Source organism: Vidua chalybeata, chromosome 2 (genome assembly GCF_026979565.1).
Source record: "Vidua chalybeata isolate OUT-0048 chromosome 2, bVidCha1 merged haplotype, whole genome shotgun sequence".
NCBI classification, from domain to species: Eukaryota; Metazoa; Chordata; class Aves; order Passeriformes; family Viduidae; genus Vidua; species Vidua chalybeata.
The window spans coordinates 78985122-79005678 of NC_071531.1; the positions used below are offsets into that span (position 1 = coordinate 78985122).

At 36.7% G+C, this 20557-nt stretch overlaps 1 protein-coding gene across 1 annotated transcript in view; it reads left to right on the forward strand.

The window, feature by feature from the left end:
• The window catches only part of DLG2 (discs large MAGUK scaffold protein 2), a 984977-nt gene that overhangs the window by 733833 nt on the left and 230587 nt on the right, over nucleotides 1-20557 (forward strand). Inside the window, exon 16 of the mRNA XM_053935819.1 lies at nucleotides 2473-2628. Coding sequence (XP_053791794.1) covers nucleotides 2473-2628 — 156 coding nt within the window. The remainder of the gene's footprint in view (nucleotides 1-2472; nucleotides 2629-20557) is intronic.

Here is a 20557-nt window from a genome sequence, read left to right on the forward strand (position 1 = left end):
TGCAAGTTTTAAAAGGATAAGAAGTATAAATTCCTTTTCTTAACCTTAAGACCTCTCTCTGCAACTCAAATACAGGGGGTATGATGTTAACTAGGTCACAATATCACTTATATAATATCTGTGAGTATGAGACTTTATACTCAGAATTGTTCCAGTTTCCTGTTATCTTACCACCCAGGAAGACTGAATGGAGTGAAAAATGTTTCAAAAATGTTTTAAAACGTGTTAACAATTGCTAAATGTTTTAAAAATTGCTGGCCCTTGTGAGACAATTTGTTAGGACTCTGTGTTTTTTACCTGAAAGACTAATTTGGTGTCAATATCTCGGTAGATGTTGAATGTTTAACTTCATTTTGCTTTTGGAGGCAGCTTGTAACTGTCAATTAACAAAGAAATTCCTCATATCTACCCATGTCTGTGGCATGATTTGTGTCTCAGCATGAGGTTGGATGGTCACTGACTGATGACTCAGTGTAGTTTGAGCATTCACAATAAATCCAAGGGGTAGCAACACTCTGATGTCGTCTACAACTCAGAGAAGACAATTAACTTGAATATAGGACACTAACAAATTTTTTATGGACTGGTTAGTGTTTTAAGCCGTGGAGGAATCCAGGTTTTATTCATCTTCCTGCACTGGGGTAATATTTCTTCAATTTTCTTAGTAGGTATAATTTATATTTTATATTTGTGCTTGTTCTTTCATATATTGCCTAAAAACAAAAGTGGTTTCTAAGGGAATAAAAGGCAGTACTGGACAACAGTGAAATAGAATAGTTTTTATCTGCATTTTTTTCTTATTGAAAGCAACAATCGATTTAGTAAATAAATTATTAAATCCAGCCCTCTGAAACAAGTGAAATATACTGATAGAAAATGATTGCTACCTTAAACATTTTTAAAGGGATTTTACTAAGTGCTTGACACAATGCTTTATAATCAAATGAGCAACAGCTTTGCTATTTTGCTATTTGGTAATCTTAAATTGCTGGTTTTTTAACTGTAAAGTTTTCCCTGGGAAATTCAGGCACAGAGAGTTCTCAAATCATGTGGCAGATTGCTATGAATAGTGTTATTAACATTGAGTAAGACCAGTTTTTAAGTAAAGCAGCTACTCCTTTTCCCCCAAAGGACAAACTCAGAAGCTAACAAAGGAAATTAGATTCTCTGTATCTGCCAGCACATCCACGACTGTAATAAATTCTGGTACCTGTGAAAGTCACAGCAAAACCCACACCCATGTGAGGCATGGTGCAGCCAGAAGAACAAAAAAAGTTCATTAACTTCTTGGCCTCTTGATATTTTCAGGCTTCTGAAATAAGATTTCCATCTAGCTAATATTGTATGACAGTGATGAAAGGCAGTGACATACCCTGGATCTTCTGGCAGAAGCGTGGATATGATAGCAATTGACCCTTGGCACTCTTTAGAGCAGAAATGTCAGAAAACAATGAGTCAAGCTTCACAGTGCCAGCAAGCCCCAAGGTATGTCCTGGGGCCAAGACAGGGAAATTACAAGGTGGGAGATGCACTGTGGATGTGGTGTGGGTTTGTTTTGCAAACTGCTCGCTGCTCGTCTCCCGCGGATGCCTGGCTGGTTGGTACTAAAGGCTGCATTCCCTTCTCCCCTCGCCCAGACGGCTCCTGGCAGGGCTGTGGTAAGTATTGCCTCCCTGGGCAGGTGGCTCGCGGCAGCAGGAGAGAAACTTTAGTTTTAAGCTCTTACTCTTTGTATCTGACTTCACAGGCTGCCGTTTGCAACTTAGAGCAGCCCTGCAAGTGCGATTGCAGTGCCCTGGCAATGAGGTTAAGTGTTTCAGATGTGGTCCGCATAATCAGGTTTTGAAGGCTGAATCTGGAAAGAGTGCAAAGAACTCTTGAAACGTAATGAATTGCCTGCCAATGAGATGAATTCTCACACAGTTTGTTGCCATCAGTGTTATTCTAGGATATGGGTTAATTTGACAACAGCTCTCCTTGCAAAGTCCCAGCTCACTGGGACAGGAGTATGTTGTATTAACAAGTAATATGTTCTTCATCTATATTATAAATTAATGGGTAAAAAATACTTCTTTTTCGGGTAACAAACACATTTTCTTCTATGCTGTACTCAAAATTAAGAACACAGAAAGCTGCGTAGATGTTAGATTAAAAAAAAACCCATAGATTATTGGGGAAAATGCCTCACTTCCTCAACTTCAGAGATGAGATAGTCCCTTTCAGTGCCACACTTCCCATAGAGCAGTTTTATGGTCCACTTGTACTGTGTATATTTATATACAGCTACTTGAATGCCACACAAGTGTTATCAAACTCTAACAATTCCTTTAACAGCACACTTGTTGGAAAAGCCCCACTGAAAAGCTCTTGACAGATTTGCTATGCATGCTTTTAAAATGATTGCTCTGTTTTCTCTATATTCTCAGCAACTAATATGCACCTGATCTTTTACTCTTGTCTCTGTATCACCAGGCCTCCTGAACCTGTTTACAGCACTGTGAACAAACTGTGTGATAAACCACCTTCTCCTAGGCACTATTCCCCTGTCGAGTGTGACAAAAGCTTCCTTCTTTCAGCTCCCTACCCCCACTACCACGTAGGCCTGCTCCCTGACTCTGAGATCACCAGGTACTGCATGCGCTTCTTCCTCACCTCCTTTGTTAAAGTGCATGAACATCACTGGATTTATCTCATAGTTTGCATCTTCACCATAGATCTTTTTCTACAGCTTGTGCTTATTTTAAACCATGCTTTCACATCCGCACCACCGGGAGATACAAGCTCCCTTGATATATAATTTTGGTCATCCAAAATCCAGTGATGAACAATGTTTTGATCCATTGGAATGGTGCTCTAAAATAGGTTACATAATATGTACCACATTTTGCAACTGAATTCAGTGTTTGTTTCTCTTTGAGTATGGAAAGTGACCAAGACTTCACTGAAAACTGTAGTAATTTGTTTTGATTCAGTCACTTTATTCCTTTGTTGTGCATACTTAGTTCACTGAGCATCTATGGGCTTATAGGACAGCTGCCTAAGCCATTCAGAAGAAATAGAGCAAAAACGAATCACTTCCCTCACCAAATCATGGTTAAGAATGCATCTAAAATTCAGCATTTCCTAGGCTAGCTGTGCTCTGAAAGGACGGTTAGGAAAGCCTAAAATTATGAACATTTCCATAACTGAAATAATGGAAGATCTTTCTGTAAAACATTGTCAGTGATTGCCTCCTGATAAATAGTTAATGAAGGAAAGGAGACTATCCAAAACCTTATGCTAGTGTAACCCAGCTATTTTTCTATCTAAGGATAGTAGTAAACCATTTGCAAACAATATTTGGGAGATAGAGGAAGAGTTAGGCACAATTTTTCTAGAGTGCTTCCTTTGTTAGGAAAAATTCTATCATCTTTTATATTCTAGAATAGAAGAAAAATAATTATGTTTGGAGCTTTGATAATAGACATTTTCTACAGGAAACATTTTTCAAAGCAAAGAATAATGTGGGAAAAGCAGAAGTGTGTAAGTGGAAAGTAAAATGGTAAATTAATGTAAGATACACTAACAGGAAAGAAACCCCAAGATTAGGAAGACAGTTGTGAAAGGCATTGCAATGCTATAGAAATAGAAAGCTCCATTAAAAAAGCAAGAAGACAAATACTAGCAAAGAATGTTACAGATGTGGCAAAACCATGCAGAATATGTCAGTTTATTAAAATGAAAACTGTGTAGCTTCTAGAAGCTGTAAAAAGATGCTTAATCAAAGTGGTCAAAGTGATTAGTCAAGCTGTTCAGCCCAGTGCAAGTTTGAGTGAAACACATTGATTATTACAGTGTTTTATAAAGGTGCAAATATCTGCACAAGGGTGCCAGGCACTAACAGAGCTACCCATCATATTTTAATTTCTCTGCTAATGTTGCCTTAAATTGCATAGGTCGGCAAAATTAGTAAAATTACTCTGGTTCTTTAGGTAAAGTATGAGTAATTTATCTGTGCATTGCAGTTCTTCTGAGGTTTTAGAATGAAACAATGGAAGAGTTCATTATAGAAAGACTCCTATAATGGTCCCCTTAGAAAGAAAGGTTCCAACTTGAGCTAGAAAGTTGAATTAGTGGGTTCTAGGGGATGCTGGGGCCATGGAGTTGAGCGCCTTGCTAATTACAGAGAGAGGTAGTTCAATGCTGAATGGGTGATCTCTCTAGACATGACCACTATGGAGAGAAGTTGGGGAAAAGATTATGTTAAGGCTGCTTCCTGCAACAACACACTTAGAAGTCAATAATCAGTAAAGCTCTGGAGGTCTCATAAAACTAGGCCATTTTGGCACCTGAGTGTATAATTCTGTACATTCTTTTGCTTTATGATTGATTGATTTAATGCTCGGTCATCAGATATTTGGTGGCCTGACATCAGGACTTGGAAAGCTGGGTACTATTCTACTGAGTGTGAGTTAACAATTCTCTTTAAGAACAAGGTTTCATTTATCTTCATTCTACTCTGATGTAATTTTGAGCTCTAGTCCCTGTATATTTAATGAGTTTGTTTAAATCAACAGTCCAACAAAAACTGCAAAAAAAACATAAAATATAAGAAAAAGCACAACTCATGGTTAAATGCTCTGTGCTATACTCTGCTACATGCTGTTGCAGAGGCAACTGATTACTATAATTTGTACTTCCTTCACACTGTGAAATAACATTCAGATGGAAAATATGACAGTTTTCCATGTTCTCAGTACTGTCATCTTTTCCACAGGACTCTGAATAGTTGAGTGTGGAGGAAGACATTTGAAATAATATTTCAGCAAATGCCTTTCGTGAGGAAAGTGACAGCTTTACAATGGATCATGACTCAATTTCCAAATGGACTCAGTATTCACAGTTGGAGAACAGATTTTAGAAAAGTACTGATCTCATTTTTGCCCCAATGCAAGTGGCTGTTCTTCCAAGAGTATTTAATGTACACAGCCCTAAATTTCCCAAAGGCAATGTGTTTCAGGACTGTATTGTGTTGAAAATTTTGAAAAATTAATCCAGTAAAAGACTCTGGTTTAAATCCACAGCTGTGATACCACCATCTCGGTGGGAATTTATACTAAAAAAAAAAAAAAAATCTTTGAAATGCTGACCAAGTATTTTGAAAGGTTCCCCTCTATGCGCCTGAATTCCTCAAAGCTCTTTTCCTCTACATTAAACACTTCAATGAGCTCCAGTCAAAAATAAAAATGTACCTCACTTTGTTCATGCAGACTTCCTAGAAAGAGCTCTGCATCAGCGTTTTTGAGCCTCAAGTTTGGGGAGGAAATGTCAGGGATTAATTACTAATTTTAGTAATTACATTTATTGTTGTATCTCACTGCTCCAATATTGGGAATCTACTGTTCATCTGCAAGAAATTCAGTTTGACAAATGACTCTTCCAGAGGAAGAGGAACATGATGCCATATTCTCCCAACTGAAATCTTTGTAAGCAAGCCAACGCCTTTCAAATTGCTGCTCCAGATAATTTGTCAGCTGCTCCTCAGATGATTGTTTTGTCAAGGCTCATTAACTTAATAGGCAGAGAATTCATAGGGCAAAGCTTTATTTGTCTATAATAAATTCAAGTTTATAACCCTGGCTTTTATGGTGGCCTGTTAACTCCTGGGAGATTTGGAGGTCTAGAACAATGTACTTCCATTTTAGGACAAGTATAATTTGTTTTTTGATTGAGTTATCGGTTCATATGAATTGATATTAAGAGAGTTATGTCAGTGTGCAACAGCTGAAAATCTGTACCATTGAAGGCAGGAGTAGAGAGAATTTTGGAGTAGTGAGTTTTCCTTTGAGAGCAGCATGTGGGAATGGATGTGGAATATTCATGTTCTGGCCCCTGTCATTATTGACTATTATGTCTACAAAGATTATTGTCAGTGAAAGGAAATCAGAGCTCGTGAATGTAACTCTCTTTCTACAAACATGAGACTTTATTTCACCACTGTGTAGCACAAAGTGTTCCCAGGCTTTGCACGGAGAACTTCATTGCATTCCCCTCTAAAAAGACACACTTGAAAAATGCTTTGTTTTTTCCTAGAATTTGCTTCCTTGTTTTCACCGAAATCTTTCTGGCCCTCTAGTTGCCAGTATACTTTTTGGTAAAGGGTTGCCCTGAAATTGTTGGCTTTGTTTACTTTTTGGTTTTACTCTATAGGTATTTGCCTTTTTTTTTTTTTTTTTTTTTTTTTGAGTATATGTAGGGAAGGCAGTAACGGTTGGGTGTCATTTCAAGATTGTTGATGAATGAGATTAATGAGAGCATTTTTTAGAATAGAACCACCTCTACTTTCTTTGAGATGGGGATTAGGGAGAGAAGATAACATTGGCATAAGGCTCTAGGGCAGAGTCTTGAAGAAAACAGCGTGCCTTTGCATTGGTATTCAAGGGTAACCGAGCATTGTGGAACTCTTTAGAGCCACAGGAGTAAAAGTGTGCTGAAAGGGATGCAGGCATATGGGTCAGGAGACTGCAATGTCCAAAATCTTGGAGTGTGATGCTGCTTCCAGTGTGTGGCACAGAAGGGTCGCCACACTCCTGTCTCTGCAGCCAGCCTGGTGTATGTCTGCCCTAAGCACTGCTGCCTGTGGTCCCTCCACATAGTTTTAGGCGTCCCTGGGATCCCTCCACAGGCCATGAAGGCCACTGAGGAGGTGCTGATAGCTGTTCACAGAGCCTGGGAGGAAGTTAAGGTGTGAATAGTGAGTCTCTCTGGTAGTCACTCTCTCATTATTAATAACTGCACAGCCTTTTCCTTCCCAGTAACCTGCTGGGAACAAGCTTATTGTCAGAGTGATGCACAAAACTGCACTTGTGTGTGGCTGCCTTCCAGGGAGGCTCTTGTCATCTTCATTGAAATTCACACTGTGCAGGAGTACTCATCGTCCCCTGTTCAGTCCCACATGTTTAATAAGGGAATTATATCTCCCAAAACACATCTCACCATATTTTGTGGTTTTGAAATGCCTGGCAACCTGAGAATGGAGCCTATCAAACAACTAGTAAAATAGCAATGATATTATGAAATTGAGTCTTCAATTTGGCCCACATAAACACAACCACCTTTCTTGGATTTAAAAATAACTTCTAAAAAATAACTTTAACTGTTTAGTTCTCTTCGTTTGCCTGGTTGTTTGCTTGTTTTCCTGGTGTTTTTTTTGGTAGAAATTTCAAGTGCTAATGACAAAATGGTAAAATAGTCTGTTTAGGTCAAATGGATGTAAATGCTCAAATATTTAAAACAAGAATCAGAGCAGATTTGTGCTTCTTATTTTAACACCTTCAGATCAGCTTCTGGACTGATCTGCATTTTATACAATCCAGCCACAGACAGCAAGCTTATATATAATGAAGTACTATTATTAAAAAACATTGCTTAAAGACAATGGAGAGGAATCAGTATACAATTCTTTCTGTGGATTTTTGAACATAAAAATAGGCAATACCAAGGTTCAGCTTATTCAATGTCAATGAAAACAAACTAACCTTAACGTCACAAAAAAACCCCATCTTTTAAAAATATAAGATGCCTTGTTAAAATAACTGTTAGAGAAGTAGCTCCCAGTAATTTCAGTGAGAATCAGCTATGTAAGTGCGATAGCCTTCACTCTCTGAACAACAAACATCTTAGCAATTCAAGCACTTCTTTAACTCCTAGACCTCTTTAAAAATAAGCCTAGAGACCTTGACTCACTGGCAGGAGCACACTCACAGTGGGTGGCAGGATGCAGCTCAGATGAATACAACTACATGCGCCTCATGCTTGACAGGGTTGTGCTGCTTCTGAAAACACCTTCAGATCTGCAATATTTTAAAGTTATAAGGGAAAACACAATCAGCATAAACTGTGTTGATGAACTGTCTGCAACTTAAATGCAGTGTTCAATGTAGATTGTCCCTGCTTGTGAATCAGCCTCCTGAGGCCTTTTAATTATTTAAGGATCTTGTGGAAATGACAGAATTTAATTGTGGATTTTCTTTATCACTTTCAATTAACAAATCAGAAAGTCTTAACGGGAAAAGTTTCCTATAATTTCTGTTTAATCCTGACTGAAGCGTTCTCTTCAAGTAAATGATCCAGTCATATAACTGTTAGGGTTAATGAAAGAAAAATGATGCTGCCTTTCAATCTCAGCTCTCATGCTATTTTGCGTGAGTGAATCTCTGATAAGCACAAGCATTCCTATAAACTCACTTAAGTGCTTTCATATTTTTCATGAGGAGTCTTCTATTTTGGAGGCTATTAATTAAAATTGCTAGGAAGATGCAGCTTTCAAAAACTCAGAGATATGCTTACAGGAGAATCTTAACCTGTGAAGGCATAAAACCTCTACAGTTCAAGTGTTTAATTATGTAACGTTTCTGAAGCCTTTCAGGTTTAGATGCAGTGCTTCAGGTTAGAGCTGCTGGGCTTTATTTGCAGATGTGCTGCTGACTTATTTTCTTCAGTTGAGCAAGTCACTTAATTCTATTTGCCTTGCTGTGTCAGTAAAATAATCTTCTCAATTATATTAGGAATAATAACTACTGTTGTTAAACAGACTAAAATAAAATTTTAAAAAGAGAAAATTTAAGGTATTTGTTCTGCTCTGTCATTTGGGAAATGTTTCCTATTTTTTAATACGGTTTGATTTTCAGAGATAATGTGCTTTCTTGTGCTACGGATCTCCTTTTGTTCACAGTCTGCACTCATGAAAATTAAACTGTATATTCTCAGCTCATAAAGTAAGACAGAAATATTAATTCAGTTCAGTTAAGTAGTAGTATTTTCTTTACTATGTTTTTACAGGAGAAAAAAGATAGTTCTAAGTAAGAAAACATCTTTAAATCACTAGTATTAAAATTTTCTTGCTGTTTTGATTACAAGCAGAGCTACAAAGAGACATCTGTGAACAAAAGAAAGATGTCTTCTTCCTTTCCATGCCTGTCAGCAAGTTCTGAGTCTCAGTCTCTAAGTAAGTCACAGAAATTCTTCCCAAAGTATCAAAAGTTAGTCTCTGTGTGGTTTTTCTGGATTAATGGTGAAGCCTGGAACCAGGAGACTAGACAAGTATCAGGCTGTTTTTAATGGGTTTGTGCGTAAGGATTTTGGCCAGGGCATTCAGTCACCAGGTATGGGGACCTTGTGGTGGACCGTGACCCTCTATATTGAAGTTGTGCCTGATGTCTGCCTCAGAGGCTGCCATTCACCACTAACGCTGGCTACAGCACTTTCAGCCTGAATACAAGGCATGAAAATATCCCATGGAAACACAGCCAGTTCCTAACCAAGGTCACACAACTTTCTTGTTTGAAATAGTCATTTCTGTGAGATATGTTATTATTTTCAATGTATGTAAGCAGCTTCTCAGACATCTCGTTCTGCTCTCTGAAAATCACCTTGAAATGGTCCTTCCAAAATGACAGAGTACTAAAACTCCAAACGCAATGTTCAAATTCTTCTGAGTGTTGGGAGAAATTTAAACCCATATATTGGTTCCCTTTCTAGTTCAAGTATATTCAGAATAAATGACAAAAATTTATCAGAAAGTGTCACTCAGCTAAGAAGTGTTGCAGTAACAAGTTACTGGAGCCATTCACTAATTCAAACTTTGTCCACAGTGACAATTATTACCTGACAACTGTCTAAAGGCCGCTGTGAAAAATAGGTTTGGAGATTTCAGTTTCATTCCTATGGACAATTTTCACATCATAAAAATCATCACTCCATCTGTCACAGTAATTGCTAGAGTCTTGGCTCATCAGAAAAACCAAGAATAAATTTAAGCTGGAGAAGAAATTACTTTTTTACCCCATGAGAGAGTTCTTTGAGCTTAGAAATTAAATATTACTGTAGAGGCTGGGTAAATAAAGCTATGGTGTGGCTTCCTGTGTTGTGTCTGTTGGGAAAATAATAGTTTCCAGGGTTGTAACTGCACAGAAAAGAGCAGGAAGGCTTTCTGGTCAGACCAAAGGGCTGGAAACTGAGAAATTTACCTGTGCCACTGACAGGTTGTACGACCTCGGAAAATGAAATTTTTTTCAATTTTGTCCAATTGTGAAATGGGTGGCAAGGGTTTACAGACACCCCCAGCAGCCCTTGGGGTTAAAAGATATTTCCAGCAGGTGGAGATAAGCAAGATTTTCTGCACTGCAGAAAAAGAGTGATCATTAGTATTAAACAGAGTGAAAGAAGGCATCATGGAAAGCAGGTGAGACCTCTCATTACAGCAGTATAGTTTGTCAGGGAAATATGAGAGAATTATAACAGTAATAATGATCCTTCCTTCAGCCCTGCACTAGTCTTATTTTGCACTACAGTTATCCCAGTGGAATAATGTAGTGCTGGCTCAGGCATCCAGATTGTGTTGTATTTACTTTCCACCATTTTTGTTGAAATAAGCTCAATATGTAGATACTTTCAAATATGTCCAGTTCTGTTCATTTTGTCAAGTCAAATAAGGTCTGACTTTATCCCAGGATATGTCTATAACCATGTTTGTGATGCAGAAATCAGGAGGAAGCAGTCTCTGAGTCTATGCTAGGCCAATGATTCTGCAAGCCTATTGGAGGACAATGTTGTGGAAGGCATTGCAAAATTGAATGAGTTGTCTAAATTGGTTCCTCCTCTCTTGTAGTTGGTGATTTCACTTTACATCTTCAGTCCAAAAAGTATGAAATACTAATTAATGGAATAGCCAGAAACATAAAAATACTAACTTTAAGAAAACTCTAGATGTGATGGGATCCATATCCTGAGTCTAGGCTAAAATTTCTACAATTTTGTTTTCCTTTTCTATTTTTCCCCCACTGTCACAATATACAAGTACCTTTATGTGTCTATAAGGAAAATAATTATTTCCCATTATACAGGGAAAATTGATTTTAGTAACCAAAGGTTGAAACACAGAGGTCACATTTTCTGCCATTTCTTTGTTTGTAAAAGGCCATGCAACCATCATTAAGAGAAATGTGATTAAATTAATTGTTTATTTCTCATATTACTGCAGAAATAGTTATTGATCAGTACTCTTTACATTTCCTGTTTCAAAAAAGCATTTGTTGCTCTTTGAAAATATTGACTATATAACTGGAACCATCTACAGAGACTTCAGAGTGACACAAGTAATGAAAACCGTAACATTCAAAACTTTAAGGTGCTTGTTTAAATTTTAGCTGGACTGAAAGTCTCAACATAACTTTGGGGAGTTGTTGTAAGTTGTTCCCTGATTCAGTCTGACAATACAAATACTACAAAGGAGTTTTATCAAAATGCGGAAAACAGCAGAGAAGAAAAAAATAAATTGTGGTAATATAAACTCCCTTTTACCCATATATCACATTTATGTACATGTGCTACAGTTAGCAAGTTGTTTTTAAATGCCATCTGAATAAATATCATCCTTATTTTAAGTTAAACTTTCATTTTGGTATGGAGAGGATTGCTGAACTTCTTTTCTTATTGATTTAAGTCCATTTTGATGGAAATAAATATACATTTGTTAGAGAAATGATGTCATAAAATAAAAGATGGGCTTTCAGATAATCTCACAAGTTAAAGTCCAAGTGACTTCCAGCAAGACACAGATTTGGAAGTACCTAAATTACATTTTAAAAGAGAGATTTTAGCCAGTGTAATACAGGCCAAAGAGCTATAGGCAGGAATCTCCATTTAAATTCCATCATTTGGCAAGCACTTGCTTTTCAAACCTCAACAATTTTGCTCCGAATCTCAGTTTGGTTATAGAATTTTTGTTCTCTTCACCTTTCAAACAGAAAGGAGCCTTAGCATATACTTGCTAGAGCCCTTCACCAGCCCCATTTAACTTCCTAATTAAAGCTATTTTACTCCAGTTCATTCATCTCAGTATTTTCTCACTTTCCTGTTTGGTGTGAGAAACAGTAACTCAGTCTTTCACAAATAATATTTTAAAGCTATCACTGTGGGGTTTGGGTGGTTAGAGGTGTTACGCTTTTGACCACCAAAATTATCTTGTGATTACTTGCAAATTATTTGGTTTTTGCTTTTTTATTTTGTTGTCTTCTAATGATATAACCTAAAGTGAAATCTAAATATGACTTCAATTCTTAAAAATTCAGAGTTCAAAGGATAATTTATGTTATCCCAGCACACTAGGATTGTGCCTATTTTCAGTCCATTTCTCTTCCAACGCCATAGCTTCTTTGACAAATTTGGACCGCAATTTTTTCATGTTAGTTCAATATTCTGAAAGTGTTTGTCTGTAGGAAATTACAAAGTCGTGCTATGCAGGAAGACAGAAATGTTTAAGAGCATTGGTTCATTACTGGGGGCTGTTCAGACACCTACTGTGCAGCTCTGGGGTTGTAGAGCTCACCTACCACTACTGTCTCTATTCTTGCATCCAAAATTTTGCCCAAATGTAATTTAAAAAAACCAACACAACAAATGAAAGCTATACTGAATTTACTGATTTTCAGTGTCTCCAAAAGAGACACTACCTGTGGAGTGCCTTGGGACCTGAACTAAAATTCTTGGGGGTTTGAAAATACTGAAACCTCATTTTTGAAACTGAAAAAGAGAAGAGGGGAGATTCAGAGTTAAAATTTTTGACAGTGTGAGTTACACAGTTACAGTACTTCAACATAATTTCTTAAGAGTATTAATTTGAGAAGGGTAAGGGGTGGGCAGGGAACAGAGGAAACGGGGAGCAGAAAGATGGATGCTTATTACACACAGGTACAGGGGAAATGCAAAATCCTGAGCTTGAGTTTTGGTAGGAAACATTGAAAAGGCCAGGAAAGAAACTGCCTTTGACAAACCATATGCACACATGCGGAGATATTCAGTGCCAATTTGCAATAGTAGGACACATTGACATAGTAGTTAATCATAAGCCATAGTGATTATAAGCTGCCGTATCAATATGAAGTCATTGGGAAGAGGTTTTCTTTTTGTTCTGCCAAGAAAGAAAAGGAAAAAAAAAATATGCATTAGGTATGCAGAAAGAGTTACAAGCTCTAAAAATCCCTGAATTTTCTAAAGGTCTAGTTATGCAACTGACCTTTCTGGGTTGAACCTAAATTTAGCCAAGTTGTCATTGTAAATTTGTATGTAGAATTTGTTAATGTTTTGGGATTTAAAAGAATTAATTCTTTAAAAGGTTTTTATTTCATTTTTAAAGAACAGCACCAGAAGCAACTACTTTATCTGATTTTTTAATAATGCTTATAGTGCATAAAGCTACTACTGTTACTGCAGTAAAAGCAAGGTCAGTGAAAGTGACAAGATATTAAAATACATTTTTTAGCTGACAAAGGGGAGAGGAACTCTTAGTTTGACTTTCAAAATTAAAATTTCAATATTGTTAAGGAAATACAGGAAGAGAAATTTTACAGTCCCCAGGGAGATGCATAGACAATGTCTTTTTCCAGAGTATTTTCATACTCCATGCAGAAAATGCATTGTTTCACAGATAATTGGAGTTGTTTGCTTTCTCTTTTGAGGATCATTATAATTCTTGCTTTTATGATGTTGAAGTCACTACACTTATGAAATGGGAAGAAGGGAAAAGAATACAACTCTAGCAGCTGAGTTCTAAATAGCAATGACTGTATTTGCAGTCAAGCTTTCCTAAATAGCAGAGTGAAGCCATCATAGTGTAGGGAGAAAGCACGTTAGGATGTGCACCTGAGCTGCACTGAAGCCCCCATGGGTGGAATACCCAGCAGGGAAGCCAAATACCACTTGGAACTACTCACTGGTAGTACAGTGCCCCTGTGCAGCACCGAGGTCCTGAGCTGGTTCCAGCCCAGGCAGGTTAGCTGATGAAGCAGAATAACCTGCTGCCAATAAATGCCCACACTGCTTAATTGCTGACTTGGGCACAATCAGCAATGTGTATGTAGACAGTTCAGCTACTGATCTGCTGACGGCTGTGTAAGCTATAATCAGAACTCTGAGCCTGTTCGAGGTACAGTGACTAAGAGTTGCAGGTAGGAGGACTTGTGTAGTATCTGTGGTAAGAGCATGGCTGTACAGGCTGTGTTGGAAGCAGAAGTCATACAGGTTTGGTTAGGATACAAACTCACCTATTGCTGTCATTGTACCAGGCAGAAGAGAATTCAATTTTGACATTTCAGATTCAGCAGTATGAGTGAAGGTTGTTCATTTTTCATATGAAACCTTTACAACCATTTCATTTATTATCTTACTTCAGTCAAAGCGTATAAGAATTCTTGTGCTACAAAGACATCTGAAGTAAGGTATGAATTCATGAGTGTCTTTGAAATCTTGGGGGCAGAAATCTAGGCAGAACATTGAGGCTCAAATGAAACTTCTCCTAGTTGGTATGTCCACAGGATTTAGAAAGGGAAATATGCAAAGAGAGGAACTTTACTCCTGATGGAAATTTGAGTGCATTTTTCCTAATGGATTTTGCCTGGTTTCCCAGATAGTTCTTGTAATCATCACTCAGCAATTAGCATTGACATTGGTATGCCATGGATTACAAGAATAGGCCTTTCAGCTAGGGTACTCAGATTGTTCTTTGGAACAAAATATCAAAGATTCAAACCATTCTGACAATGATAACAATACAGGAATCATGTTCAACTGATTCTTTTTCCTTACTTTTCCTTTTTTTTTTTTTTCTTGTACAATACCATAGTGATTTGAATTAATTGGAAGGAGTAGAGTTTTGTGTTTTGACAAAAGTGGGATTAGGCAGCAGGTGTCTGCAAAGGAAGATCATTACAATACCAAAATCAAATTATATCTCAGCAAACACAGGAGAATTACATGACTTTGTTAAACCAAGAATAACATGGCAACACAATACTATGAGCAGTTTTCATGTCAAGGCTGTGTGCCACATCACATGACATCATTTTTTTGTAGCATCACAACAAATATTTCTCAAAAAGCCTCCTTCTATTTAAATGTAATACTGTGTATCCTTCTTAAAGAAATAGCATCACATGGCAAATAAATTCCTAAATGACTGGAGTGGTAAATCTATTTGCTGTTGACTTAAATCAAGCAGCATGGACTGTTGTATATCAATAAACTTTAAAACACAGTGCTGCAACATGAAGTTGAAGTTCTAAGTAATCACTATATAATAAGAAGAGGGATTTTTATAAAACTGAATTAAATATGCTCTTCAAAATAGAATATGCTGTGATATTTTCACACTGGGTCTCTTTAATTTCTTTCATGTTTACATTTTCCAGTTCTACTATTCTTGCATTACCATTTTAAAATGAAAGAAATAATTTTAATTAGTTTCAATTAACAGAAGTGCAATATTGATGCAGCTTGGAAAATGATAAGATTTCTTCAGCTTGCAGACAGCTTTAATCTTGTCTACCTTAATATTATTCCAATCACTGTGAGAATCTGGACTTGTCATGTATCTGTTTTCTTAGAGACAAGGAAATGGCAAATGGAGAGAGTATATAGCTTTACCAAGGTCCTAACAGAAATCCTTTGTGAGGCTAGGAAGTTTCAGACTTGCTTGACAAAAGGAACAACAAACAAGGAGAACAAATCAAGAGTACCTTGTACAACTTCAAATTTTAGCAGTGTACATATGAATGTGAATCAGTGTAATTCTCTTTTTTAAAAATCTTTTAAAATCTGTCAGATTTTTTAAAATCTGACAGATCTTCATTTGAGTTATAAAATCAATCAGTGGAAAAAGGTGAAAGCTACCATTTGACTTGGGAATGTTGATTCATAGACTGATTAATATCCAGGAATTTGGTAGTATTGTAAAGACCCTTTATATTTCTAACAAGAAAAGCAAAATTAATTAAAAAGAGGTCCTAATAAATTCATTTAAATTATATTAGCATTTCATCACTTGAGGCTTAGACCAGTTTCTATGTAGAGAATAAGATGATGTTTGATGTGAGAAAAATTAGGTTGCATTTTCTTTTTTAAAATGCTGACAGTTTTTCCTCTATTCTCAATTGGAGATGTACATATCATAACATTTATTGTAAGAAACAGGTCTGGGTTGCCATCAGTGAAATACATAAATTAGAATAATTACTCTTTTCCAGCACTAATTTACACATTCTGCATCCACATTTATAGGGAAGAGTTTTTGTTTGGTACTGATGGGTAACAATCTCTGGTTTGTATATAAAAGGATTCTGGAGCTGGAGTTGTTATCATAGGCTTAATAATAAGATACAAATTTAAATTAATTTAGATGCCTCAAAGGTGTAGAATGTATCCAGGCCTGTCTTTCACCCAGAAGAATAAAACAGAAATGAAACCGTTGCACTTGACTTGGGTACAAAAGTTCTCGTTTTTGTATCCAGAGGTAATGAGCAACAGAACCTTCATTGGGTTTCTTGATTTACCAAATCATTGGTAAATGATTGGTAAATTTGGTGTATTTACCAAACTGTATTTGGAGAATTCCAGTGGTTAAAAAATATGATTATTTGAACAGGTATTTTCTATAATAGTAGACTTCCCTTGAATGTTGGAAGAGAGATGTAACTTGGAATAACACAGTGTATCAAAGGAGCTCTGAACACAAGAACCTATTGTCATGGAATTTACTGCCAGTATTGTGAATCCAAGATTTGAAAATATGGATGACCATCCAATGCATGGGCTTATCCTCCATATTTTTTTCTATCATCTAAGTAATCCATATTTCATATGTGAAGTGTTCATTGATTTTAGGTACTCATAAGTTTTCAGCAGAACTGCTTTCTCTTCAAAAATAACACATGGAGAGCTGAAGCAAAATGCTGCAATGATAGCTCAGTTCATGTACACAGGATAAATATGGACACAAGATACTCATGTTCCAAAATAGCTTCCTTGTGTAGCTATTTCTCTTTACAGTGCTAAAAAACAATGGAATTCTGGTTTTAGCACTAGTTAAGGTTAGATGAGGTGTTGGTATAAATCCAACTGTGACCATTTGTATTGATTGATTCATGTTTCCTTATGCATCCCTGTCTGTTATTCAGATGTTTTCTCTTAAGCAGCAGTATTTTAAATCTCAGTGTGGACCAAGTGCAAGTGGTTCTGGCCAAAACATCTATGAACCAAATTACATAGTATGAACCAAAGTACAATACTTGCAGAGGGAAATAATTAGTTGGTAGCAGCAAAGAGAGACTTCCTTCTAGATGAAACTCTTTGTTTAAGAAATGAAACATGAACTTAGAAGAAACATGGCAATTTCTTTATACTAAAGTAACCTTGAAATAACCCAAGAGCCTTGGGTTTGCTGACTCACTGATGAGAAGATTGTAATTATAAGGAATGATTCCTAACCTGTAAGAAATTCTTGTAAAGTTTAGCAGAGGAAACTTAGGCTTTTGTTCAGGACTTACACTATTTTATCTTAGTGATGTTAAATTAGTCACCAGAAGGATCACAAATTGACTGTGTATCAGCTCAGTCACATATACATGCTTGCTAAATTTGGAAACCTTTTAAAACCACTTTCCAATGTTTTACTCAAATGATTTATCTATTAAGTTTGTAACTAAACAATTCACCTTAATGACTACCACAGGCGTAGAGTCAAATTCGTGATAAATTCCTTTCACAATTCTCTCCTAATTAGCTAAATATCTCTTCAAAAATTGAATGTAATAACCATCTTTAAATAAATGGCAGTTTATATGTCAATTTATGAATATAAGGGTTGACATAATGGAACATATAAATAAATAGTATATCATCATCCATCTAATCCAGTCTAGGGCCTATAATCAAAGCCAGGCAAACTGAATTGCTAAGGCGGTTAGATAATATGATAGTCATCTTCTCTGGGAGGTGCTTATGCCTCACACTTCCACTGGGAGTAACCCCAGAATGAGAAAAATTAATACAGTTTTAATTTTTTTTCATGTCTAGTTTTAATATATACTTCATTGTTAGACCCCATGGTAGAAGACATTCAGTGTTTCCCGTGAAATGCTAAGTCCAACTTGTATTGATTAAAAAGATTCAAAAATCATACTTCATATAGGTTAGATTAGAAGCAGAATAGCTTAAATTGTTGAATCGCTTCACTATTCACCTTTCATTTTGACAATACAGTCTTTATACTTCTGCATTTTCAAATTGCCACTCCCTGCTGTTTGTCCTCATCCTGTTGGAATGTTGTTTATGTGCATTGTTATTTCTGCGTTTGCTTTTTTCTCTTTGTGTATTTTTCTAGGATTATTGGGTTTGTGCTTGGTGTAGCTGCACATGCACACTTGCATGCTAGTCTGCTTTGAATGACAGAGGAAGTGAGACTAAATAGCTGCTTATGTAGGATTACATTCTCACCTCTGCTCTGTTAAAAAAAAAAAAGACATATTCAACCCGTATTCCTAGCTTGTGCGGAGATAATGTATATCCAGATAGAAGGGATAACATTATCAGAAGGTATCACACAGGTGCAGTAAACACAGTATCAGGAGTAACTGCAATATGGAATGTTCTTTTCTGATAAATTTTAAATTGCAAATTAATACTCTTTCTGTTGTGATAGTCCTATTTGTTTTAATGAGACACTTCTGTGGAAGCTGAATGTACTCCTCTGTAATTCAGTGCAATGCACACATGAAGGTTATTAAGCACAGAGAAAATGAACTTGGTCATACACAATATTAAACTTCTGTAGTATTTTTTAATTTATTATTCAAATAAAATCATACAGAATCTCATAGCATATAGAAATGTTTAATAATGGCATGGTATGGTTTCCCATCAGACAGTATTTCATTGCTGGTTTAAATCATTTTAATTTCCAGATACTTTATCTTAAATGAGTAAATTTTAGTGCAACAACTCCAGCATAAGAAGAATATGTGCTTGTTTTTCTTTGAATGGAGAGGGATAGAAACTTTGCAAATTAGTTTAATGGGTTGATCTTAAGACTGTCATTAGGCTTATCTGTGATTTCCCTACCCTTTAAAAAGCAAACAGATGTAGTACAAAAGTCCTATATTTTTCAAGTGTCATCTTAAGTGCAAAACGGTTCATTTTTGTTTATGACAAAATTGCTCTGACAGAGCATTATGCTCCCTTTTTTTGGATCCTGGATTGGAATTACAAGTCTCTGATTACTGAAGGGATCTCTCAATGGTCTTTTAAGTGGAATTCCTAACTTTAGATGAACTTCTGCAGACTGTGGAGGAAAAGCACAATAAAATGTGAGGTTTTCCAGATTTTTCAAGTGTCTACTTAACCATTTGTTTTCTTATGCTCTTATTGAGTACATATCTCCCACAAAATTTTATTTTGAAAAATGGATTTCCTTCAGTCATCTAAAATCAACAAGTCATCTAAAAATTCTGGTCTTAACACTTTCTGAGACTCAAGGCTTGCTGCCTGTTAGCATTGTTAGGAATAATTTACTAGTTTACAGTATTTCAAAATTTATGATGTATTCACAGACTATAGAATAGATGAGCATTTCCTTTAGACAGTAGAAGCAGTTTTCTTACTGGAAAACTTACTCAATAATTTCTTTTTTCCTCTTCTGCCTTCCCCTCACGGAGCAACTGTTTCATACATGTCTGATGTGCCATTTGGTATATTTGGATCACAAGTCCTATATGATTCTTCCTATTATGCCTGTATGAATTTTCCTAAAACTGCTGAGCTATCTCTTGATTTCTGTCAAAGTTTTGCCAAAGTTCCTTAAATGTGGACCCATTTTTAAAGTCCTTCCTAATGCCTTTTGACATTTGCTTAAACTGCAAAGGAAGTTTGGTGCACATACTTCAGTTGTTACTTGCCTGGAGACCTAATAAGTTTTGAGTGCAATGACATGTTTCATTATGGAAGCAACACAGAGCTCTAGAAATCCATCAGAAGTGGGGTTTATGGTGAGTGCTGGGTGTTGCAGCTGTTGCAGAGTGGCTAGTGAAAGAATATATGTCTGTGCATGTTCTTGCTTTCTAGGGAGAGATCAATCACCATCACAGGCAAAGCAAGCTCAACTCAGTGAAAGTAATTCAATTAAATCATAGTACGGTAGTGAGAAATAAAACCAAACCTTAAAACACCTTCCCCCAACCCTTCTCTTCCTTCTGGATTCAGCTTCTCTCCCGATTTCTGTACCTGCTTCCCCTGAGTGGTACAGGGTGACACTGAATGGGGGCTGTGGTGAGTTCATTACAACTTGTGTCTGCAGCTTTGAAAGCCCTAGTGCTGGGGAGAATTAGGAGTGGTAATAACAGGAAATGAGCTACAACATTTGAGTGTATGGCAAAAATCATTAGTGACATGGAAGTGCGTAAGCATCATGCCAAAGAGCAGGAAGGAGGGTGACAGCTGCCTTCTCCATGAGGAACTGCAAAGCCAGCACAGTATTGGGCGTGGTACCAGGTACCATGAGCTGCAGGTAATTGGGAGGCCATGTGGAGTGCCTCGGGAAGTTTCATGCAGGTTCTAAACAAACACTCCCTATTTAAATTCATGACAGTAGCATTACGTCCTCTTCCACAGCTGTAATTAGGGACAAAATCAGGTGTTATGTTCATGGATCATTTCCATCCAATACTGCTTAAGTAACTGAGAGTGTTGGATT